General features: G+C 46.7%; 1 protein-coding gene across 4 annotated transcripts in view; it reads right to left on the bottom strand.

The window, feature by feature from the left end:
• The window catches only part of sema6a (sema domain, transmembrane domain (TM), and cytoplasmic domain, (semaphorin) 6A), a 79,060-nt gene that overhangs the window by 27,037 nt on the left and 26,607 nt on the right, over window positions 1-25,416 (bottom strand). For all 4 annotated transcript variants that reach the window (XM_057032283.1, XM_057032286.1, XM_057032284.1 and 1 more), the window contains exons 2-9: window positions 19,108-19,276; window positions 18,260-18,377; window positions 11,052-11,112; window positions 9,082-9,144; window positions 8,718-8,819; window positions 2,783-2,873; window positions 1,548-1,667; window positions 956-1,044 (exon numbers count right to left, since the gene is read on the bottom strand). In XM_057032283.1, the coding sequence (XP_056888263.1) occupies window positions 956-1,044; window positions 1,548-1,667; window positions 2,783-2,873; window positions 8,718-8,819; window positions 9,082-9,144; window positions 11,052-11,112; window positions 18,260-18,377; window positions 19,108-19,207 (744 nt within the window). In that variant the 5' untranslated portion in view covers window positions 19,208-19,276. The remainder of the gene's footprint in view (window positions 1-955; window positions 1,045-1,547; window positions 1,668-2,782; window positions 2,874-8,717; window positions 8,820-9,081; window positions 9,145-11,051; window positions 11,113-18,259; window positions 18,378-19,107; window positions 19,277-25,416) is intronic.

Raw genomic sequence — 25,416 nt, 5'->3', positions numbered from 1 at the left:
ATCCAACAACAATTAAATTAACCCTGACGTGAAACTGCAACCTAAACAGTGTGAATTTGATCAAAATCCCATTTTTGTTTATGCAGAGATGCACAGGCAGCTACACACACACACACACACACACACACACACACGTGGTGGGATTATGGAGGAGTGAGATTAGTGAAGCTGTGTATACAGAACAGGTGAGACTGCCAGGCTGAATGTGGATTTATGTCAGCTTTACATAAATCAGTCCACTTTCTCACATTCCTGCCAGTTATAGATGAACAATTCACAGACCTCGTTTTGTGTGTCACCACGAGCAGACACGCATGTGCTGGAACATGCAAAGCTGAAATATTCATCCTCCTCTGTATTTCAGGGTCTAGCCTGGTTCTAGCCTGGTCTAGTTCAGGCAGACTCTCAGACGGATCCTATTCACTACATTATGATTTTGCACCGTTCACTCGTTTGTCTCCATTTTTTCCTCTTGGATAATTGATTTATTCATTCCGTGATTTGTTTTTGTCTTTCACCCAGTATCCAATTAAACATTTGAGAAACGTGAGCTCGCCATGAGGAAAAGAAGATTGCTGTCCCTCTGAGGGAAGCATCCCTGTGCCTCCTCCTTCCATCCTTATTTCTGACTGAATCCTCTTGGGGGAAGAACAGATCAGATGGAAGCGATGCTGGACAGATGCGGACATGCTATTCGCTGGGTATATTTAGCCTTTCTTTGGGATCTCCGCACACCCTTAGAATCCTCTCTTGGATCTATTTTAAATCCTGCATCCTGTTTTTCTATGCTGCTGAAACATTTGGCCACTTTTCAGCTCCTGGAAGCTTCCTTCTAGTTATTTGATACCCCCACATCCTGTTGATTTTATCGGTCACTTCCTGATTCTCCCAGTAAATAGGAAGTCACCTTTGATTAGAGTAGAAACAACAGAAGGAGGATCCGTCCTGTGCATACCTTTCCCATTGTGTTGTACTCCATAGCAATCTCCCGATAGAAGAAGTAGATGAAGTCTCCGTAATTAACAGCCTGGACAAAGTAAGGCTCTGCAGGGGGAAAAAAAGTTAGTGACTGTGTTCTGAAACCATGTTTCATAATAAACAGGGGGGTATTCGTCACATTATACAGAAAAGCTACAACTATGAATCTTGAGTGCCTCCATCTATCATCCATTATACAAGGGAATCGATTTACATACAAGGAAATCAGCATATCCCTGCTGACAAGCTGGACTTGTTTCTCCTCGGGGGCAGGATAATTCCCCGGCTACATAAACTCTGTCTGACTTCTTGACAAAATGTTGCACCAAACAGAGATTAGCAGGAGTGCTCCCGCTTCTCCCACACGCATTCGCCCAGGGAGGCGCGGAAAATGCACACAAATCATAAATCACATCAACTCCAAACACGGCCAAACGTCGGCGCCCAAACTTGGGTTTGTTTTTCAAATTGTCACTCAGCAAGGTGCTTGACTCTGTGTGTGTGTGTGTGTGTGTGTGTGTGTGTGTGTGTGTGTGTGTGTGTGTGTGTGTGTGTGTGTCCCCGCTCACCTTTCAGCCACTTTGAGTCATGTTTGACAGTGCGCAGAGTCGGGCTGTCTCCTAGGCTACGGTAGATGACGGCATCGATTGCGAGGAAGTCTGTTACGGTGGCCGAGTACAGTTTACCATCTGGAGAAGGAATAAATAAAGGAGCAACAAAGAGGACAAATGGAGAAGGAAAGTGGAGAGGAAGCGAGACAGGAGCGAGAGAAAGATGACAAGAAAGTTCAATCCAAAGTTTGTTTCTTTTTAAAAAATGTGGTCTAAAGTCACTGCGAGAGCTTTGCTCGCTGTGGCTGGAAACACAAATGCATCTCAGATGGCTCAGATTTGGAAAAGGAATGAATCAGAGAAACCAGAGGGAGACACTAAAGGACAGCAAACGGGCTGCACATGTTTAAATGCTCACTTCTGCAAACACTCTTCCAACCCATAAACAAACATCCGACCCCAGTGCCCCCCCCCCCCACACACACACACACATGCGCACACCCCGCCACAGTGCGACCTCGGCCCGCCTTGCCTGTAATCACAGTGGAAACTCAAACTATATAATTGAAAGGGTGGCAGCCAGAGCATCTCTCCTGATTACTCAGTGTTTCCAGGGCCTTCCAGTCCCTCTGCCATACCTGAGCTGGTCAAGCATGGCGCTTGCTCTCCTCCAAGTGCAGGCAGCTCATCAATACCGCCGCAAATTGGTTCACAGCAAATATAAAGGGTAACTGAAGGTAAAAGATAGAAGGTCGGGCCTCCGAAGCGAACCTGAGTCATTCGAATTGCGGCATTTGGGGAATTACTTCACGTCACGAGTGTTTTGAAATAAAGCGTACAAATGAACGACAAGTAGACGTTAAATTATGATTATAATACTTGTGTTTGCACTAAGACAGGGAGCTGTTCTCTAATGGCTCTTCAAAGCAAATTCAGTGAGGGCTGGAGTCTGATGTTTGTAGAACACAGTGTTTCATTCCTAATATGTTGTCAGAGTGCTGCCATTAAGTGAGAGGGGGATTAAGAACAATATTAAATAGGACCACAACTAATCCCCTCTGTCAAATATGCTCCGCTCCCCCATTTAGCTTAAAGCATGTTCCATTGGTTAGTAAGTGCAGATAGGAAGGGTGGACGAACAAACACTCCATCCATTAAAAACGTGCTCAGCTGCAGGACGGGACACAAATATGACGGCTTCAAAAACCTACAACGCGGATAAATCACCAACACAGACACGACGGCTTTCTTACCAGCAAAGAGGGCGACGTTAGCGTGCTTGGCGTCATACGGACAGCGCGCCATCCCGCTGATCTCCTCTCCCAGAGCCTCCAGGGTGTCCATCTGGGGTCACAGATAAGGTCAAAAGTCAAAGGAGGGTCAAAGCAATGCGGGGTTGTCAAACCAAACAATCGTTGGAATTGCGGCTTTGACGGGAAATATCGGCTCCCCGTCGGAGGAGGAAGAGAAGACAATAAAAAGTGTGCTGACAATAGGAAGCGACTGCACAGAAATAAGCTCATTTCATTCGAACCCAAATAGCCCAGACGGCTGTGCTAACGTCTATTTACCTCTGGACGTCTGCTAATGACCTGTGGATGAAACTGTGAAACTGGATGGATACCACAGAAAACCCATCAAAGTTGTGAAACACAAATTTTAAAGTGAGGAATAAAGTTGCTTCTCAGGTCGGCGTGGCATCAGGACTGCAAGATTACACACGTAAGAGTTATTTTACAACCTCCGTCTCCGAAAGGCAGCGCCATCGTGAATGTTTTGAATGTGATGGATGAGGGTTTTGGGTCTTTTTTAAACTCACATAAAGTATATTTAGAGCTGCTTCTGCATCGACACTGAGCAGAGCAGATAGCAGGAGAACGTCTGACAAACAGACACGGTAGCATTAATCAAATTAATCCAAGCCTGGGGTGAAAGAAATGGGAAGAAAACCTTTCAGCCAGCAGGATTATGCTAAAACCTCCAGATGGATTTGAGCAGAACTTTGAGGGGAACAGTTGAAGAATGACGCTGTTAAACTCTCACGTAGATTTTGATCCTAATTGTAATTTTGTGGGTTATCACTGACTAGACAGCCACTTCAGCGAGTTATCTACTGGAGTAATCACATCATTTTGTCAACAGTGGGTGTGTAGTTCCTTCTGGGTTTTTTTCCATGAGCTAATTTGAGTCCATTGTTAAGGAAGCCCAAGCTGTTAAGGGTCAGACGGGACCTGTAAATGGGAATTTAAAGAACATTTTCATGCTTCTCGCCCAGTTTATTTTCGCGGTGAGAAAGTGGGCGCGCAGCAGAGGATCAGACTTGGGTGAAATGTCACCATGGCCCCGCTATGGGTTGGCTTGTCTTCCTCAGTACGCCTCAGGACACACACTTGGCCTGGCTAAAGACCAATGATGCACATAAACACACACACAAGGAGAAGAGAAAGCATGATGTTGGTGCGCACGCTATTTCTCTTTAGAGTTGCTCATTTCCTCTCTCTTTCCATATCTCTCTCCTACTTTCTTCCTCGCCTTCTCCCCTTCCCTCGAAACAGCCGAGCGTAGCGTGCCAAGGTTTGAAACTACTCGCCCTTTCTGGTCTCTAAACAGGTCATTTTGTTTTCTATTCCTGTCTCGACGGAAACGGTTATCATCTGCCCACTACAAAAGGTCACAACGCGCCGGCGCAAAGCTGGGAACGCCCGCCAGAGAAAATGTTGAAGCTGATTTGGCAGAGAAAAATTACTGGTGACCTTTCACAATAAACCCAGAACCAGCAGCGGCACCGGCGGCGCATCGCTAAACTGCCCATTTCATCTGCAACTTCAGGAATTTTGGAATGGAATATACGAGTTGGGGCTGGGAAAAACATACTGTTATTAGAAAGAGGAGACCGTAATTATAGATTAGGCCGAGCTAATCACGAGGGATGCGAGCGGCTGAAGGTCAGGTGCGTCCACTGAATCCCAGCTTGGATGTGCAGAGCGACGGGGAAGCCGAGTTAAGCTTGACGCGTCAGCAGCTTCTGTGTCAGCTGAGCACAAACATCCCCTCCTCCTCCTCTTCCTCCTCCTCCTTCGGCGCATCGCTAACGCGCACCGCGGCTGCACCCACCCCTCCATCCATTTGGCTGATTTCACCGAGATACTGACCTCTGGCTGCCGGGCTTGGCCGCCTGTCACCGATCTATTCCTGCTCCCCGAGCAGAGGAAAACACTCCCAGCCCGGCCGCAGATATACATACGGCTCCAGGATCCTGTCAAGTTGGCATGCGTGGACGGCGCGACAGCCAAGAACCCGCTCATGAGCTCACTTGCGTGCTTGCTCCAGTTAGCCTTGTCTAAGACAATATCAACGTTACCTAAGAAAATGGCTATTAGTAATTCATAAAACTGCCTCACTGAGCCAGATCTTCAGATGTTTTAAGGATAGTTGACATTTAAGTGGGAGCCTGTTTTTTTCCTCCACTGTTTAACAGGCAACCCTTATTATTCGGCTCAAATCAACAAATAAAGAAGTGTGCCAGAATTGTGGAACTGCAGTTCAACGCAATGTGAAGAGAACAGCGGGGCCGTCACACTTCAGCGGAGCTGCTTCAACCACAGGCGGCTCAGCACGGATCGGTGGCAGTTAAAGGAAGAGATGTACAGTAACTTTGGCTCAGGGTGCGTGATGCAAGATGAATTAATTACAACAATGGCTGACTGGTCTTTTCTATAGGCAATATGCTAATTAATTAGACAAACACAATGTGGCTCCCAAACATGCCCATCAGATGTATTATAATTGCTTCTGCAACGGCTCCAGCACTCGGGGTGAGGGACATGTTGTTTTTCTTGTGCCTCTGATGTTTTTATAGGCTTTATTTATCATTGCTGTGGGATTTGGGAGATATTACCAAGGACCAAACTTTGGGCAAATCGAGCCAGGGTGCCACTTAGTTTTCTACAAACTGTTTCCTAAGGCAATTCCCTCGGCAAAACTGATTTACACATTGACAAAAAATAAGGATTTATTATTTCTCAACTCGTCTCAGCTCCCGGCAGAAGGATCGCTGCCGCGCGGCGCTCAGTCAGGAGCGCCAACCTTCTTTAAATCAAACAAGGACGCGTTTCTCTGGGAGATTAAGCATTAATAGGTTGTTGTTTCTGACCCCAGGGAGGTTGAAACCTTTCGGCGACCACTTTAAATCCAGGAGGATTTTTTAGAATAAAGTCACCTTGCTGAATAGAAAATCTGAATTCATATCAAATTTGAGCTTGACTGGAGGAATTGAGCCACAACAAGTCAGTTTAGAGTTTTTGAGTTCACAAACTAATATCATTCGTCATAAGGTGAATTTATGGGCTGGGAGTGTATACTGGGTTTAGGGTTGGTCTTCTACCCTATCCAGGTAGGTTTCATTTCTAGGTTTCTTCTTCAGTGACATTCGCTGATGTGAGGGTAAAGAGAAGCAAGTTGATTTATATATAGGTAGATTGTTCATTCAAGACTTCCAGGTGCACCCAGAGTAAACTTTTGACTGGGGACGTTCAAAAATCAGAACATTGACACAACGTTGTGGAACTTGTAGCGTTCGCAGACGTGTGTGAAAGTATTGCAGCCAAGCCTCCATTTGTCAGGTTGAGGTTGTGTCACCTGGGACTCTGACACCCTCTGAGCCTCCCCACCGACTCTGTCTGACTTTCGCCCGGCAACAGGCGAAGAAGCCGACTCAAGTCATGCATCAGCTCAGCTGGATGGAGTGTTTATTATTACAACAGAGTCAGGGGCTGACAGAGGGGGAGATGACAGAGGGCTGAGAGCAATGGGGGAGAAAGAGGATGAATAGGAGAGAGAGAGAGAGAGAGAGAGAGAGCAGTTGGGCACTGAGAGGTGTTGACGGAGAAGACGGTGCCATGGCGGCCATGGCGTCCCAGTGTGTCTCCACTGTGTCTCCAGTGTGTCTCCAGTACACATGTAAGTGTGTCAGGTTACAGACCAAAAAACCCCAAAAGGTAAAAGGGAGAAGGTAACCAGGCAGAAAAGGGCAGGTGACAGCATGTTGCTCATGTGTGCAAACTTTCCGTGCCCCCTCCGCCACCATCCGCTGTGCCTCCATTCACCCCCCCCCCCCCCCGAGGTCCATCCCTCCCCTCCAGCTCTCCCTCGCAGCGCCGGTGATTAATGTGGGATGAGACTGGCCGCCAAACAGAGGCTCTTTTCAGCTCTGTCACACTGGGGAGATGGAGAGGCGAACTGTGGCCAAGGTGGATTTAACCACAAGACACACACAACACAGAAAAGGCACACACACGCTTTGGTGCCCAGCAAGCCATCAAAGACCTGATGGCCAGCTAGAGCCCCCCCAGACAGCCATTATTTAATTGTATGTGTGTTTTTAATGAGTTTGTAAAATGCGCCTGCGTATCGTCGGTCTCGTCTTAGTGTGGAGACATTTTTGGCAGCATTTCCAACGTAACTAGTGGTTGTTTTTTTTTTAATTATTAAGTAGAATTGGGATTTTGCCACATTGTAACTGCCCCGTTATGATCTGTTTATAGTAAAGGGTGTTACGGTGCTGCACTTATCTTATAGGTGTCAGTGCGTAAAAGCTGTAAATGACAAGAATTAAGATTCTGTATTTTCTCATACCCATTTGTCCCTCAGCGATGGTTGTTTTTTAAAGCCATTTTCATTTATTCTGTTGAGCGGCTGCGTGATCCTCAGCTCAAACGCAGACTTTTAAACCGTCACCAGAGGAGCCGTAAAAGCAACCACGGCTGACAAACGCAGAGACATAAATTCCACTTTCCCCGCAGGAGGAGTGAGTGAATGGAGAGACGTCCAGTCCGTGTTTTAAGCTCGTCCAGCCACAAAGGCGATGGAGCGGAGCTGTCTTGTTTCTGTGGTAAACAGATCTAGTGAAGCAAAGAAGGAGAGCTGTCCCCACGGGCCACAGAGATAACATCTAGATGTGCTCTGACCATCAAATCAAATCCAAACAAGCCAAACAAGCGCATCCTCCAGGACAGAAACGCTGCTGAGTCCATCTGTCTAATTGTTCTCTTGGCTTGCTTTTACCAATAGTAACATAATAATATACGTTCTCGTCTTCTCCAGGTTGTGGCTGAACGTTAGTTTGTAAAAAACATTTGAAACAGATGAAGAAAAGTCATTTGAACCGCCTTTAGGGAAGCTTTGCTGCTATACCGACTGCATTTATTTACTTTCCACACACTGAACCAGCAAAGAATCAGTCATTTTTATAGCGAAACTGGGGTTGGAATAAATTGAAATAAAAAAAACAGACTGCTGTCATTATGGAAGGAAAGAGAGGTTTGCATCAGTTTGCAGGAAAGCCTATTTGCTTTCTATGTTTATCTTCTGCCGCCTCAATGGCATACATCAAATCTATATTTTGATTGTTTTGTCTTTTGGGGCCATCTGCTTCCCAGTACGTCAATATCTCTGCTTCTCCCTCCCCGCCTGGATCTTTTCATGACATTTTGGCGCATCAATCCTGCATTGGCGCTCGCTTTTCACAGGTCATTAAAATGCATCTTTACACGGGCGTCTCGCTGCTTCCCTTGATGGGATCTTGGAAACTGTCTCACAGGCACTCGCATGGACGCGTCCGCTCTCGGGACAGGATTGGTTTTAAGAAATTAAGCGGGGTCTGTGCATCAGTATTTGTCGAAGTGAGCCTGTCAATGTCCACATAGAGAGAGATGCAGGAGGAGGGCCTGCTGGGACACGAGAGCCATCCGTCCACATCCATCGCTTCACTTCACCACCCCATAACCATGAAATTCCACAATCCTGCGCTCATTAGTAAATGTGTGTGTGTAGCAGAAGGTGGAAAGAGTGTGTGCTCACTGTTGCGATGTGATCGGGTCGCTCATACATATTCTAAGGAGGTGTGAGCCACACGTGACCTTTCTTTTTGACCCCCAGAGTATCACTCTCCACCCAAGCCTCCGTCAGCTGAGTCAAGGCTCACGATGTCAATTATTAACGTATTTAAACAAGGGATTTTATTTCAACTAATTGTATGGAAGAATCCATCTTCTAAAGTGAAAGAAAAGTTCTAAAAACAGTGAGTTAAGCACTTTATCGTGTGTTTCTCTCTTAATTCTCTTGCATACAAAAGTACAAAGCTGGACAAGGATATGCTGCTAGTAGCTTGTGTGCGGCTGCCATATTTACCTTGTAGGTCCGACAGGAGGGGTTGAAAGCATTTGTCCCACAAACAAACAACGTGTCCTCATTCTGCTGCAGCAGGACCTTGATGAAATTGTGACACTCGTCCTTCAGAGACAGAGATGAGAGCAATGCAACATTTAAAACTCTCAACTTTTGGTCGTGCTTTAATTGGGAGGGATGTATATATACATATGTGAATGGATTAATAAATGTGTGTGTTATTACACCTGTGGGCTGTGAATGTGGTGTGAGACAGAGCGCAGTACGGACTAAAGAGACTGCTATGTCAGAGAAAACAGGTTGAAAATATTCCCGTAAGCAAAGTTAAGCACAGATCTTGCAGTGGCGGAGGCTGTGTTTTGACTACCTTATGCTTCCCTTTCATTCTGCAAGTGTCCACGTCTGCTTGTCTGGACTTCCAGGTCATTTTCTGAGGAATGACACAGATGAAAATAAGCAGTTAGAGGAGAAGTGGGAGGAAAAGAAGATAAACTTTAAAAGAGCAAAAAAATAAACTCTCCGGAGGTCAATAACAATCTATCCTGAGATCAATAATCATCTTCTCTGATCCTCCGTCATCGATTCCACTAACAAGGAATCCGCTTTAAGGTTAACTACGGACTTAGTGCTGACTTCAGACCAGTTTACCTCCTTGAACTTGGGTTTTTTTGCAGGGCAGGAGAAATATGATGCTGACCTCTGATCGGTGAAGAGCCTCTCCAAGGACATATTCTGGCTAAGAGCTCATTTCATTTTTTGATTGGCTGTACACACAAACACACACACACACACACACACACACACACACACACACACACCTTGGCCTGTAGGTCAGCCCTGGGCAATACCTGCCACTCAGCTGCACACTCACAGATCTAAAAGCTCTCCCTCACTCTCACACACACTCATCAGTCAGTGCCAACTTCTGTTATCAAGCCTTCACATATAAACACGTACAGGCACCAATCTCCATCCTGCCTTCGGAGGGTCAGAGCCGAGTCTGTGTGGTTCGGCCCGCCGTGGACCCGCCGCCGTCGCTGGGTCGCTGAGTCGCTGATTAAAGACCTTCGGTCATCAATCACTGTGCGTGTGTGTGTGTGTGTGTGTGTGTGTGTGTGCGCGCGTCCAGCCTTTTATCTGCAGCCTGCTCTCATTAAGACCCACTCAGAGAGCTCTGACATTGAAGTGGATGAGGTACAGAGATGGTGGGTTGTTGGACACACACACACACACACACCACACACACACACACACACATACACACACACAGAAAGGCCTTGCTTGAGAGCTGTTTGAATGTCTTATGTTCAGGGAGTGGTAGGAATAGCAGAGTAGTTCAAAGATGCTTTTTTAAATCCTACAACATATAATTTATCTTACCTTTACAACCCCCCCCCCCCCCCCCCCCCACACACACACACACACACACCTTGGCCTGTAGGTCAGCCCTGGGCAATACCTGCCACTCAGCTGCACACTCACAGATCTAAAAGCTCTCCCTCACTCTCACACACACTCATCAGTCAGTGCCAACTTCTGTTATCAAGCCTTCACATATAAACACGTACAGGCACCAATCTCCATCCTGCCTTCGGAGGGTCAGAGCCGAGTCTGTGTGGTTCGGCCCGCCGTGGACCCGCCGCCGTCGCTGGGTCGCTGAGTCGCTGATTAAAGACCTTCGGTCATCAATCACTGTGCGTGTGTGTGTGTGTGTGTGTGTGTGTGTGTGCGCGCGCGTCCAGCCTTTTATCTGCAGCCTGCTCTCATTAAGACCCACTCAGAGAGCTCTGACATTGAAGTGGATGAGGTACAGAGATGGTGGGTTGTTGGACACACACACACACACACACACACACACACACACACACACGCACACACACACACACAGAAAGGCCTTGCTTGAGAGCTGTTTGAATGTCTTATGTTCAGGGAGTGGTAGGAATAGCAGGGTAGTTCAAAGATGCTTTTTTAAATCCTACAACATATAATTTATCTTACCTTTACAACCCCCCCCCCCCCCCCACACACACACACACACACACACACACACACATTCCGCACCAATCTCCCAACCTCTCCCATGCACCCATCAGCCCTTCCTGTTGCCCCACTGATGAGCACGGATGACGCAGGCGGATTTCTGGCTGATTGATTAGATAATCTTCCTAACAGGGTCAGGGCGGCCAACACGGCAGGCGCATGCTAGCGGGGGACAGCTCTTGGCAGCCACACGCACACGCACACGCCCACGTGCGCATGTACAATGTGGAGTGGCAGGTAGGTTATCAGGGTTGGCTGCTGGCAGAGGACAGAACGTCCTGGCAGAGACGGACTCACCTTACTGAAAAAAATCTCATCGCTGCCGTCCGCGTCCGTGTCCACGGTGTATATGTGATCCCTGCGAGAGAGAGAGAGAGAGAGAGAGAGAGAGAGAGAGAGAGAGGAGAGAGAGAGAGAGGAGAGAGAGAGAGAGAGAGAGATGAAATGATAAAAGGTCAGACAGCGGCAGACAGTCAGAAATCCAACAAACAATGCTCCTGTTTCTTCCCCCGTCCTCTGCTTTCCCCCCGCAGGCTACCAAAGCATCTGAAAACGGGGTTTTGTGTAAACTTTATCCAAACTGCAAGAAATGACAATAAACAAAAGGAGGCCGGAGCTATTTGCTCTGTCAGACAGAAACATTCAACAAAGGTTTGGAGCGCCGCGGCACAGGCCTAAGGACAAAGCCTCTTTGTCCCAGAGAGAAGTCTTGAGGGTGTGTAGGGAGCGGTGAGGGGGGGGGGGGTGGGACAGTTGAGACGGGAGGTGCCAAGTCACTCGGAGCTGTTCAGGTCAATTAAGCCTAGTGTTTGAGCCACAGGAAATCTATACTAACACTCATTATGGCCCTGACAAGAACACTTGTGTGTGCTAGCCTCGACATATACAGGCTTCTTCTGTGTTACACAGTCCAGCCATAAAGCCCCCCAGGAGGGCATATGGAAGGAATAAAACCCACAAGAGCTAACGACATAGCAGACAGACGGGATGGCGGGTGCACCGGTCACGGAGCGACACCTACTTATCATGGGGAATTAGGGTGCGGGGGGCAGGGGGGCAGGGGGGCAGGGGGGCAGGTGTGGATGTGGTACGAGCGGAAAAGAGACAGAAAGCAGGATTCAGCTCATTTCCAGCAGAGAAGCGAGAGTGACGTGCCAGACTGTGTAACTGCTTTAATTTGCTGGAGATTAGCCATTGAACGTGTTTTTAATCAAAGTGTGTAACAGTGGCATCATCAGGCTCACGACTTAATTACGTTCCAGCTCCCCAACCTGCGCTCAGCCGGTCCGCCTGCTTTGCTCTCTCATTAACTAAATCTAATAAAGTCTTTGGAGGGACAGGCATCTTGAAATGAATCCACTTATATCGCTTTCCTGGGGGCCACAGCTATCAGGATAAAACCCAGTGTAGTGCACATTATCAACCACAAGGCTCAAATTGAATAATTAATCTGGGAGGTTGGTGGAGATGAAGAAAGGAGTGCTGCCTTCAGTGAGATGAGGAGGGAAAGAAATCTTTTCTGTTTCGTGTTTTTCTGTTAGTTCGACCTTTTTGTTTTACGACAGACACGAGAGGGAAAAAGTAAAGAAGTCAACTGTGGGTCATTGATCAATGACCCCTGTGCTGCTGAGGGTTTTCTGCTAGTTTGCAGCCGTCAGGCTCATCGATCTCGCTTGCTTTTCCATCATTTCACCTGCTGAAACGTGTCTTAACCTAAACGTGCCTCCTAAGGTTTATGTCACGCCACTTGTGTCTTATGTGAAACTTTATATTACAGACAAAATGAAACCAAAGACTATTAAATCAGAGGATTAGTGAGCAGGTTTGACGTAATCCCACCGGTTATTTTACGACCACCGTGTTTAAACACAGCTCAAGAAGAAATCTATAATTGACTGTCACATGTTTTAACAGGGACCTTCCCAGCTTCCCCAAGTCGTGCCTCTTGTCCCAGTGCCCGTGGTGTCCTCCAGGGCCAAAGCCTTCCCACCACAGGGCTTCTGGTTCCAGCAGAGATTAGAGAGAGCTGGGCGACGAGGCGTCCCTCAAACATCCTGACTGCAGATGCAAGTGGACAATGGAGCGGCTGTGTCTGTGTCAACACCAGGCTCTCAAAACACACATGTGTGCACGGACATTCTCGCCAGCACACACACACACGCCCCCTTTCACCTCTGACTCCTGCACCTGAACTCATATCTCAGCCCCTTCCTGCTCGCCTGAGTCACAACCACGAGGAAGATAAAAGAAAAGGCGGAGCCTCTGAAAAACGATGCCCTTAGTGTTTTTTTCCGCACCTTTGTCCCCTTTTCGAGGCTGAGGAGACAGGGGGTGTCTGACCTAGCAGCCCAACCCCGAGGTCTGTTTCAGGCGTGTTCCTACCTGCTGAGCATGGATCAGTCTGGACTACAGCCCTGATAAAGCAGCTGCAGCGTCAGTCCAAACACATCAAACACTGACACAAGTCAGGAACGTGTGACCAGCCTGTGTAAAAGTACCACAGTTGTTACTTTACTTATTTCCTTGTGAATTGGGAATTCATTTTCCAAACTGGAATGGAATCTGCCACATGAGGAGAGAGTTTTTATATGAGGTGCATCTGTGTTTCCGTTTGAAACTGGAGTCAACCTCAGGGAATGATGTTTTTGGAGATGTTCTCCAGTTAAAAGGGCCGTATTTCTGTGAAATACACCCAGGCATTTGAGTGGTGAGTTTGGAATAGCCACTGAGATGCTGCGGCATCGGAGCGTTGGATTTAAAATCATGGGGTCTTGTCAGAAATCAGGACCAATGGGAACATGGGAACCAATGAGGATTCAAAATATTTTGTGAGAAGGGACAGAGATGGTCTCCGTGCCGCCGTTAGAGCCAGATTCAACAGTCTTTAACGGTGCAACAAAGCCTTTCATGCTGTTTACATTTACTGAGATCTCTGGCAGCCTCCAAGTAAAGTCTGAGGAAAATGACTGAACAAAAGCTTTTGACAACAAATGGGTGAAGACAATCGACTGTCACCCGGCGTGGGCTCCACGTTTCCCAAAGTCCGGCGGCAGAAACCGTCTGCGTAGGGTGGAAGGTATGCAAATATCCTCTTAGAGACAAACATGGAGGGACGGGGGGCAGCTGGAACAGAGAGAGAACTGAAGGATCCAGGCAATACAGTGGAAGATCTGAATGTGGGCGACAGTGTGAGTTCGAGTGCCATAGAACGACATTGAGGGTCGCCATTGGACTTGTAGCTATGCGTAGCCATGAGAACACAGAGGCTTTGTGCCGAAGAATGTCGTTATTATAACAGCGCATTTCTTCGGGGGTAACTGTGGGCCAGCTCGACCCATCTGCTGGGCCTTTGTCAAGCTATTCTGCAGCGAAGAACGCGATTTGCATGCGCCACCTTTTATTTCCACAAACTCAATGCCTGCACGTCCACCATCCTCACGCCCATTTGCTCTCATCACGCTCCTCACCCATATTTTCCTTTTCCCCATATCTGAAACATGGGCAGTGAAGGAGAGTCTATGGCATGTTGTTTTATGCTTCTCTGGCTCTGGTTCGCGTCACAAAACAGAGCAGAGCGATCGGGAGGAGCCAGCAGGAACCGTTGAGCCATTGAGGGGTCGTTGAGGATGTGAATGGCCTAAAGACACGCAGAGACCCTCAGTGATGTGACGGCATGAAATACAACAAGCCAGGGGTCAGTCACCCCAAGCTCAGGCAGATTGTTCTTTTCAAAAAGGTTGACGTTCTCATTATGGTCCTCTAAATCCTCTCCTGGATGATTTGTGCATATAGGTGCACATTTTCTTATGGATCAATGCAGAGGGGACATGCGTGTTTTGAACTTTGTGATACACTGAAAAGGATAATAATTATACTTCTTTATATCCCCAGCATGAGGTAAATATTACTGAATTTGAGAGTTAATGGGGTAAAGGAATTTCAATGATTTCAGCATTGTTGGTTTCAGTTATTAAATTTGTCCCTTGAGGAAGGCATTCACACAGGGAAAAATGCCGACTGACATTTTGATAATGGATGAAACGCTGCATTTCCAAATAAGCGGTGTCCAAATTTGTGAATTTTGCATTTACAGAAGAATGTTGCTGCAAAACCAAATCCACACAAGGCCGGTAGGGACTACAGAAAGGACATTCTGACAGAACATTAATTCAGGTTGCAAAGGAATGAGGACAAACTTAATCAAAGTAATAACCTTTAAATGTTATAAATGCTATAAACTGGCAAGCATTTTAATTGGAAAGTCAATTTCAAAATAAATCTTCCAAAGTGCTATTGGTGGCTTTCTTTCTTTTGGATGGAAACTTGTTCCAACATTTGAACTTTATGATGATTATGATTACTGGAGCTGAAAATTCCACTGCTGGGTGTTGTTGGACGTGGCTGGCGCTGTGAGGAGAGGGAGATGAGGCAACTGTGTAATCCCAGTCATTAGTGGGTTTTAACAGGATTTGGTGCAGCTACAATAATGGAGACTCTAGTGGCCTCCACTGCGAGACCCAATGAAGGCCAACAGGGAAGAACAGTACCCACAGAGGCAAGACCGTTCCAGAGGACCCAGTCGAGAGAAGGCAATCAGGACTTTTTTTGGGTTTGTGTAAGTCTTTGTTTGAAAGCTGACAGCAGCTACAAATCTGCATCCCCCCCGCCCCTTTTTTAATACACACACACAAACAGACACATATACATTCCCTCTCTGGTTCCCATGCTTCTCTGCCTCATAGAGGGGTGTAAACAGAGTGTGGTGAATGTTACCATGGTGAAGGCTCAAAGAGGCCAGAGAATGGCGGCTATGCGCTTCATGTGCAGAGACCTGGAGCATCTCGCCCATCCAGGCTGTACGGCAACATTCTCACATGCGCGTTTATCCTCGTCTATCTTTTCGATCTCTCCTCGCTGCCCCCTTTTATACGTTTCTCTTTAAGCACTCATTAAAGTGATCATTAACATCCTGGGCTAAAGCAACAGCAGCCATGTTTTATTGGACAATGCTGTCGGGCAGTCACAACCGGTAATTAACCCAGAAACACCCTCAATTACAAACCTCAAGTAATGTTCGGAAATCCTTTTGCGTTTTATCTCAAATTTGGCCTCTGGATTGTCATTTTCTACTGGCTGAGAGTTTGGAGAAAGATATATTTTTCCCTGCTTTAAGACAAAATATATTCCTTTGAGCTGTGAGAAATTTCACCTCAAAGATGACCAAGTTTAATCCTGGCTATGAAATATGGCCCTGACTTCAAACTCCACCATATGATGTGCACTTTCTTGTCCTCCAACATGGATCAAGTTTCATTTTATCTGAGCTGACGCAAGGCTGACTGCTCACCTTATTTAAGATCAAATCCTATTTTTCTCTAAAACACAGACACCCAAGATGCAGTGACAGAGATCAAAACAATCCAAAATCTAAAACTGAAGAATAAGCATCCTAAAAGCTGTATTTAAAACAAATAACAATCGGATATGAAGTAATATTGTACATCAGGGCCACATGACTTCTTCACAGAGCTTTCTTCAACATCTGTATTGAGTCTGCACCAAGAAAGAATCTGAGTCTTCCAAATCAATACATCTCATTCAGGGCTCCAACCTCAAGGATGAATTATCAGTCACCACATCTGCTGCCAACGTTCCTCCGCTGCCAAAAAAAGTTGCCTCTGCGGATTAAACCACTTTTGTCTGTTTACAGTTTCATTAGTTGCTCTGTTTGTTTGCATCTATGAGGCTTGAAAAATCTTCTGATTCCGCTGCCAGAGCTGAGACGGGAGCCAACAGGGTTTAATGCACTAAGCAATCATTCAGAAACCAGCCCAGAAACAGTGTTGAGCTTTGGACTGAGTTCACATCGGCCATCTGCAGGCTGCTGCACGGCCAGAACTGAGAGCCTCTGCACCTCGGACATGATGGCTAGCCTGTGTGATACGGGCCGCCCATTAAACTGCCCCTTCCTCTCATGAAAGCAGCTCTGTTTCGCCGTTCCTCTCTGGCCTTCATTTGCTTCAGAGCTCTGGTCTCACCGAGTCGACCCCCTCCCCCTTCCCCCCCCGGCTCTTAAATTTTCAGATCCCCTTAAACTGTTTGTCATTTAACTGTTACATGTCTTCATCGATATCCGCCAGGGGGGCGATAGATTTTTGCGCACGGACCATCGTTTGTGCGTCCGTGTAATTGACCCCGACCGCTTTCTGCATCGGGATCAATGGCAGCCATCCGGCTCGATCTAAGGCGAGCCAACCATTCCAGTTATCCAGGGGTCGCCGGGCGAGGTCGTGCGACAGAATTCCTGTCTGTGAGAGTGCGGAATGCTGAGCACATGCACAGGCAACCGGGGGCTAATGACGGGCGCATACACACAGGCACTGCCAACACATGCGTGTCCTGCCAAATGTAAAGCACACACACACATATCACGCTCAAAAATGGCTTTTGAAGGCGCAACTGCTCACCCAGACACACTTTCATGTGCCCGCCCCTCAAATAAAACCCGCTGGGTCTGATTTTCTTGTCTCGCCCCTCGTGGAACAGGTGGGCGACTGGGAGACCAATGTCACACACACATACATGCACGCTCGAACACACACCTGTTCCTAATGATTGACATGATAAAAGCTGCTACCGGTTAGCGCAGCGGCTCCTGTCAGCCGCTTAATTTGACATGCATGGAAGGAAAACAAAGAACGATCCCCACTGTGACTTTAAACAGTGTCCAATCAAGTCTGACGTCGAATTGGCTGCAGACAGCTCAGACGAAAACAACAAAGAAAAAAAGAAAAGGGATCTGTTTTATTGAGACCATTTGATTACTTCCTGACAACTTTTGCTCATGTTCCATTCATGATGGACGTCGGGGGGAACAATTTGAAAACGACTCCACTGTTATTTTTCTATCATATCCTGCAACAGTGAGTTGGCAGGGATAGCTGTCACCTACCCCTGACAACAGAGAAAGAGCAGCATCGATTCTCTCCACGGCTCCCGATGGCGTAATCAAGGTGTAGGGTATATTATCTTTGAGTCACGGCAAAATAAAAACTGGAAATGCGGAGATAAAAAAGCTTTAAAAATCCATGTTTGGGGCAGGGGCTGATTAGTATTATTACTCTTTTCAACGGGGAAAGTAATAACAATAAGATTTCTTCCCAGGCAGAAAACACTAAGGGGGTGATAAACGAGAGTGTGAGTGTTTTGTTTGAAATGAGGCAGCCAGCAGAGTTCAATTGCAGGACCGTAGTGGGTGTCGCACCATTTTTAACTCCAAAAGACTGACTCATCTTCGGCAAAAGGAACTGACGACAACCTTTTATTGCTAAAAGTCAAACTCAATCAGGAACTGGAACAAGAGACGGGATGACAAGGACCCGATCCCTGCGGAAAGGCCTCTGCTCAGTTTAATTAATCCTAATCTATAGTCTGAATCCGGAGGTAGCGATGATAAATCATTTTCTGTCCTGCTTGGACGAGACATTCAGCCGACTACCACTCACCTGGCAGCGATGTACAACGTCCTGTTCATGATCATGATGAGCTGGATGTCCAGTTTGTGGCGCTGGGTGTTGTTCCTGCCAGGTTTGTGGCCCACAAACGCCGGATACTGCTTTGTGTCTGCAAGAAAATGAGACAATCCCGAGGTGTCTTCAAATTATGTTTGCAATGGTAGCACCAGCAGTGAAAAGAATTAAAAGCCCTCACGGACTTGCTCTGAACAGATTTGCTTGTGTGACCATAAAATGTACCCCCCCCCCCCCCCCAAAGGGTCCTTTACAATGGCATTAGTGTGTTCTAAGGTTGGAACAGAGTCTCCTAGAATGACAGGTGTGTGTGAGGTTGGATAGGTTTTTGTTTCCGCTCTTCTGGCTCTGTGTGGCATTTGGGACCAAGGAAAACAGGATGGGGAAGGACTGAGAGAAAAACATGCAGAGAAAGACGAGAGGAAACAATGAGCGTATCTGCACAGCCTACAACAGAGTTTAGACTATCACACAGCATTAGGGGCCCAATAGGAAAACAGGGGATTATCCTTTGATGTGGGGTGGGCTCTGTTTCAAATGCAGCTTAAACCCTCCATTTTTTGTGTACGTAGAGAGCCTATCCTTGGGCGCCAAATTACACCCTCCACCTTCAAAATACTGTGAATGTAAATGGAGGTTGGGGGTTGAGAGGAGAAAAGGGATGGAACAAGGGAGAGAGCTGCAGAGCAAAAGGATTTGTGAAGTGGGAAGTACACAGGAGTGGAAAAAGAGTGCTCGGCAACAAGCTGTATTGACAGGAAGGACAGCGCAAAGAAAAAAACATATATAAATAAAAGAGAAGTAAGAAATAAGGATGTACTCACAGTTGCTGTGCGAGATGCTAATAGGTTCACTGTCCTCGGGGAAGCCCGCCCCAGCTATCTGCAGTAGCGTGAAGTAGAGTAACAAGGCCTCTGACCTCATGGTCGCAACAACGCTGCCACAGCCGCCGCCGCCGCTGCCGCTGGTCCTCTGCTACAGAATCCTCTCAGCCTGCATGAGAGAGAGAAGATGAGCGGGGAGGAAGAGAAAGGTTGCATTTTCATTTAGCTGCCTCCTCGATTACGTCAAGATCTGTGAGCTCAGAAATATTGTACAAACCAAACGAGCACACCTGCAATCTCTGCTTTTCTATTTGCAATCTGTGTGAGATTAACTTAATGACTCAAGAGGACGACGTTGCAAACAACATGTGTTTAATTGGATTATGGCGATGATATGCGTCATGAACTCTCTCTCTCTCTCTCTGTATGCTAGGCTAGCCTAGCATAAAGCTCTGCAACTCCACACTGGGCAGGAAAAGTGTGTCCACTCATTTCTCACTTGACGCTCTCTCAGATCAGCCGTCCCACATTTTAATTCATAAAGGCCAACGAGGACCTCAGGCTGCACCACTGCATCCGTACGACTGTTAAATACTCCAGTTCACCACAAAGATCCTCCAAACGCCACACGCAAACCTGCAGTCTTTTAATTCCTTTTCCTGCTCACAACATTTGCAGCGTAACCTGTAAAAGCCTGTGTTTCTTGACTGGGATTTGCATCCGTCCAATGAAGTGGATTTTATAACACGTGCCCTAACCGGCGGTGATCTAATGTCTTTACTGCACGCACTCTGGCAACAGAGCGTTGATCGGCGCCGTTAGAATTACACCCATTAATCATCCGAGACAATTAATGCGTCCGTAATCTAATCAAGAATAAAGCCTTTAATTTGCATAAAGTATGTCGTTGGCTGCCTGGGTTGATTTAGTAAGAGATGCTTTAGGGGTGAAGAATAATAATATTTGATTTCATTTGCTAAACTCTCTTGAAAGTTGTTTATCTCATGTCGCATTTTCATTCGCTATTGTAGGGGGCAAAGGGGGAACCAACTGGGGGAAGAGAGAGAGGACTATCTCTCTCTCTCTCTTTCTTTCTCTCTCTCTCTTTCTCTCTCTCCATGCTCCTGTGAATCTCATTCAGGAGAGGAATGAAAACACTATTCAGCAGGAGAATCACTTTAACAGTGAGGAGAATACCAAAACTAAAGCCTGGATACGACCTTGATCTCACAGGCCGCTCAGCCCGCCTCCTTCCTTTTGTCCTCCCTCCTTTGCCTCCCCCCTTCTTATCCATACAGTGTTTCTAGCGCTCCACTTCAGGGAAGGCAAAAAAACCTCCAAAAAATGCTACACTGATTTTCGCTCAACGTCACCTATAGAGGGTAACGTGCTTCGCCGAGCTGCAATCAGGCTACGGACGTTTCAGCAAAGTGCATAAATATAAATGTTAAAAATAAAAATATCACAGGTCAATTTAGCTGAGAATCAAAAGAGTTTGTTGCATGGTATTTGACCTTAAAGTCCTCCAGCCATGGACTGATTGATGGGGAGGAAGTAGCATGAGGTAGAGGGGTTTGGAGAGGTAACCCAGCGAATGATGAATGGAGGCTCCAACGAGCCAAAGATGTGTATTAAAGCCTAACACATGCAAAGAAAAGTACTGCAATGAAGTGCTGGGATCAGATCTGATTGAATCAAGTGAAAGTGCTCTCTTTTCTGGAACCTCCTGCCAATCAGCTCCTGCTAAAGGCAAAAAGAGATCTGTTCCTAGAACACTGAAAACCTCCAGACTGCTTTATCAAATAAAGTGAGCAGAAAATGAGCTAAGTGAGGCCTTTTATTAACACCTAGTGTACAACAGAAATAAAATGACCCCCCCAAAAAAAATAAAGAAGCGGCAAGCATCCTTGAATCCATCCATTCAAGAACTTCGAGAATGTACACTGGAGGAAGCGGGATTTCCTCTCATGGTTATACAACTTAATCAAAACAACCAAAGACTAACCTTGTATATCCTCTTCCTCCTCCTCCTCCTTTACTATTCTATCTCTCTGCTCGTCAGTGTGTATAATTGCTTTCATGAATGCGTTTTAGTGATCACTCTAGATCTCAGGAGGGGGACCCCCTAGGACCCCCGTACGTATGAGGAAACACACTCACATACATGTATGCACTCACATACGCACGCACTCGGTCTTCTTTTCCCCACAGTGACGGGTGGGAGTGCATTAGCTTTAACAATAAACATACTATTAGTCCTAATGATGTTATTGCTGCCGGTGTGTCAGCACGTTAGCAACGGATGTTTAGAGCTCAAACGGCCTCACGAAAGCATGACCATGGTGGAATTCGGAGCAAATGGAAGAAAACCTTACCCATGATCCATCATTCCTGACAGTGAAAGTTATTTTATATTATATTAATGGATTTAATAGTGCAGTGGTAAAAGATTAGGGACTGTGGTGTAATTGGGTGGATGTGCTTTTGGTGGGACTGTTTTGAAAGTGAGCTGCCGGTGATTTCCTCCTGGCTTCATCCTGCTGAAGCTGTTTTCAGATAGTCTGAAGAGTTGGAACCCTGAGATGTGGCTTTGTAAAGCAGATTTACCTGCAGGTTAAGGTCGCACACAAGGCCACTCAATCAAACGGACAGAATGTTCTCTTTACTTTTCCTGACAGTCCTGTCTGTTAAATATTAGCTCTCTGAATTACTGTTGTCTTGTAAATGCTTTCTGACAGCTTTGTTACAAGTGCGGGCTGCCGGTGTTTATAGTTGGCAGTCTGGTTAATGTCCGCCGACGGCTGCCGAAGAATTTTGCAGATGACCGGAATGCCAAAGAGCGGGACCAGCTTACTGGCAACACGCTGTTGTGTTTCTGTAATTGGGGCCATCATCACATTTGGGGCAATGCTGCTCTTTGTCTCTACGACTGGTATTTGGTAAAAGATGACGCAGCTGGAATGCCGCGCAGGGGATTGGAGAGTTTGCTCGTGCTGAACTTCCAGATTTCACAGAAATCACCGTGGACGGCAGTAAAGAGGCACCTTTAACAAGGGAAGAAAGCATTTCACGTCTGTACTGGCAGAGATAAACAAATCTGAGCCATTATTCTGTCAAAGCAATATGCTGGACAGAATCTGCAAACATGTAGAGATTTGTAAATTTGTAAAAAATTTGGGAAATTCCACTTTTAGTGATCTCTCTCTGTCTCCCTCTCTCTTATTGACTGAATGAGAGCAGTGGGAAATTTCTGTGCTCGGATCAAGACTTCATCACAAAGACGTGTTAACATTTACAATAGATGATCTGTTATTAGGAATATTCGGATTATAAACATGTCAGATTCAGGTCCAAGTTGGACTCTGATCCCCCCACGACAGAAATTCACAGCTGGTCTCCGTCACCTCTCTGGACGGTTGTCTCACTGTCTAACTATCGACCCGTTGGTCAAACGCAACCTACGACGAGCTTTAAAAAGCTGCACATTTTCCAGCTGGGCAGTTGCCGATTGGACGCCGTTATAAAGCAGAAAACAGACTCGACACTCGAGTGTGAACAGCAAATGACACTAAAACACTTTTACGGTGGTGACTCGTGAGCGCCACAGTGTTTAACATAAGAGAGTTTGGGGACTCTTAACATAGCAACACCTGTTTCCATGTCGGGGAAACCTGGGGGAAATGGTTTTGGCTGAGGTGTGAAAGTAGATTAGGACCATACAGAAGTCTGCAGACAAGAACCAGCCATGGGGGAGTTAGAGGGGGAAAAGGAAAAGAAAATGTGAGCAACCACAAAGGCTTCTCAAATGGGGAGGCTCCTCTGTCAGGTGTTTACACTTGTCAGCACTGGCCTGATAAATCAGACAGGAGACAGGAGTAGCCGTCTGCCTGAACCCAGGAGGGGTGAGGGGCAGGAGAAAGGGATGGAAGGGGGGTAGGAAACTGCAACTAACATGAAGATATACTTGAACATACACAGTCCGGCCACAAAAGAAGGGATGCTGGTGTTTTCGTCCATGAGACGTTGCTTTCAAATCCATGCGGAGGTGATCCATCATGGTGTTATCAAAAAACCCCAAAGGGTGGACATGAATGAGACACCCTGGAGCTGGAGGCCCTTTGAGACAAAAGTACGTCTCTTTTAAAAGAGTTGACAGATTGATGATGGAAAGGGGCCAAAGTCATGGGGGGGGGGGGGGGGGGGGGGCGGAAAAAATGACAAGAAGGAAAACAGAGGAACCGGGAAGCATGTGAGCGGCGAGGGAACAGTGACAACGTGCCAACTTTAGCAACCTCACAAAGCCTGAAGGAGATAAGCAGCTATCTTCAAACCCACCTCTCTGTTCAAAAAGCCATTAGGCCTTTGTCCACCGCTGCATGTCTTCGTTGTTCCAAACAGTATAAAACAATCATCTGTTGCAAAATGGTGGATTACCCCCACGGCAATTATATTCAGGTGATTTTTGCTTTAGAAACAAAACATATGTGACGGCAATGAGCCTTAATGGGAGACAATGAGGGAGAGGAAGAGGCAGCAAAATGGAAAAGGAGGGCAGGTTAATGAGTGCTGGCTGTCTGCGGATGATCCAAAGTCAACTGACATCAGGTGATTCCTGCTGGTGGCAGGAATCTGCTGGGGAGAGGGATGAAAGCGGCGCATAACTGCCTACAACTCGCGACAGTCTTTTTTAAAAGTAGGTCAGGAACTCGTTTGATTGCCGTAGCCGAGACGACTTTGGCGCAAACGAAACGTCAAAAAACAACGACGCTTCCAGATTTCCCGGGGCCAAATTTGTCGTGAAAAGGTGCACGGGGATTTATGGTGGCGTCGGGATAAAGACTTCAGGGGTTGACCTCTGACCTTTCCTGCAGTGCCAACACCACGTTGACTTTTGGTGCAGACCTCTACACTTGGCCTCTACGGGTCATCATGTTAATGTTGTTTACCTTTAGCGGGGCCCAAGCACTCGCGCCCCCTCACTTCTGACATATTAGTTTGAAACAAAGTTAGCGGTGACATCACAGTTTCCCTCACTGTCTCTTTTCTCTTTGTCTGAATGGTAACATAGCAGAAAGAGGCAGGAGCAACGCTGGCTAATACCCTCTATTGGTGACACACGTTTAACCGATACCCACCCCACACACACACACACACAAGATTAACAGATTTACTCCAAAACCACAATGAGCCTCCATTTGGGAATATCAGAACTTTTTCCAGGCCAGTCAATCATCGTTCGCAGCCAACGTGTCGACGTGTTGCTGCCGATAATGCTGGTTGCGCGTCATCCTTACCGCGGCTCCGGTTACTCATCAGGTCTACTTCCATTGCCTCTTCGTTTGTTTGAGAACATCCGTTTAGAGGTGAAGGGCAGGACGTTTGACAACCCCACACAAATTAGGATGTGACTCTGACTCACGGCCAGTCGTCTGGTGTGCAAGTTTGACCCTCGTCGAAAGTGCAGAAGTAACCAAAGGCTTTCAAAGGAAGATTAAGCGTTTGAAAAGAAAAGAAATACCAGCACAAATGTCAGAATGTCACTGAACTAAATGCCACATTAACTTCAGAAACAGAGAGAGAGAGAGAGGGAAGGCGGGAGGGTGGGAGGGAGAGAGGTGCGTGCATGGATAAATGAAGCCCAGCACCCTGCGGTGCTGAAATGGGGGTTGTTGAAAGTGTCACAAGGCATAATGCACTTTTTGCTTGGAAACTCACTCTATAAAAAGTCACCATTGTCAAAAGTAACTGCCAGGAGCCTTCGGGCAATACTGTGCAATGTCATGCTGTGCATAGTCATGATTAAATCCTGCAACTTCCAAACTACAAGTTTTTGAAAGTCAAGTGACAATCTTATCATGGGCTTCCCGTGTTTGAAAACAGCGTGTGGCCAAGTGTTTGGAAATGGTCAAACAACTCTGAAGACGCTGGAGGAGCGCGCGCAACTTCAAGAATTGGGTCAAGCACGTCCTCCTCGGGCACTCAGTCTCAGTAAACACCAGCTCAGCTATCATCTGGGAGAAGGAAGCCATTTCTGTGCTTCTTTTAGAATGCAAAATGCATGAGTCCCAAATAAGTTTTTTATGTACCTTCTATGGGGCAAATAAAAACTGGCTCACGGAAAGTAAGAAGGAAAACTTCAGAGCAACCGAGCCATTCGTGCGTGACATCGCTGCAAAACGTTTGGGTATTTTAGGTGTAAGATGTTTAGCAAAAAAAGCGTTGCAGCGTTCCAGGGGTTGTTTCCAAGCAATAAGAGCAGGAAGTGAGCTATAAAACCATGTGGGTTTTAAAACCTTTTCCTCCAGGCGC

Source organism: Takifugu flavidus, chromosome 5 (genome assembly GCF_003711565.1).
Source record: "Takifugu flavidus isolate HTHZ2018 chromosome 5, ASM371156v2, whole genome shotgun sequence".
Classification (NCBI taxonomy): domain Eukaryota; kingdom Metazoa; phylum Chordata; class Actinopteri; order Tetraodontiformes; family Tetraodontidae; genus Takifugu; species Takifugu flavidus.
The sequence above is the reverse complement of the archived record's forward strand: the minus strand, read 5'-3'. Positions and strand labels throughout refer to the sequence as shown.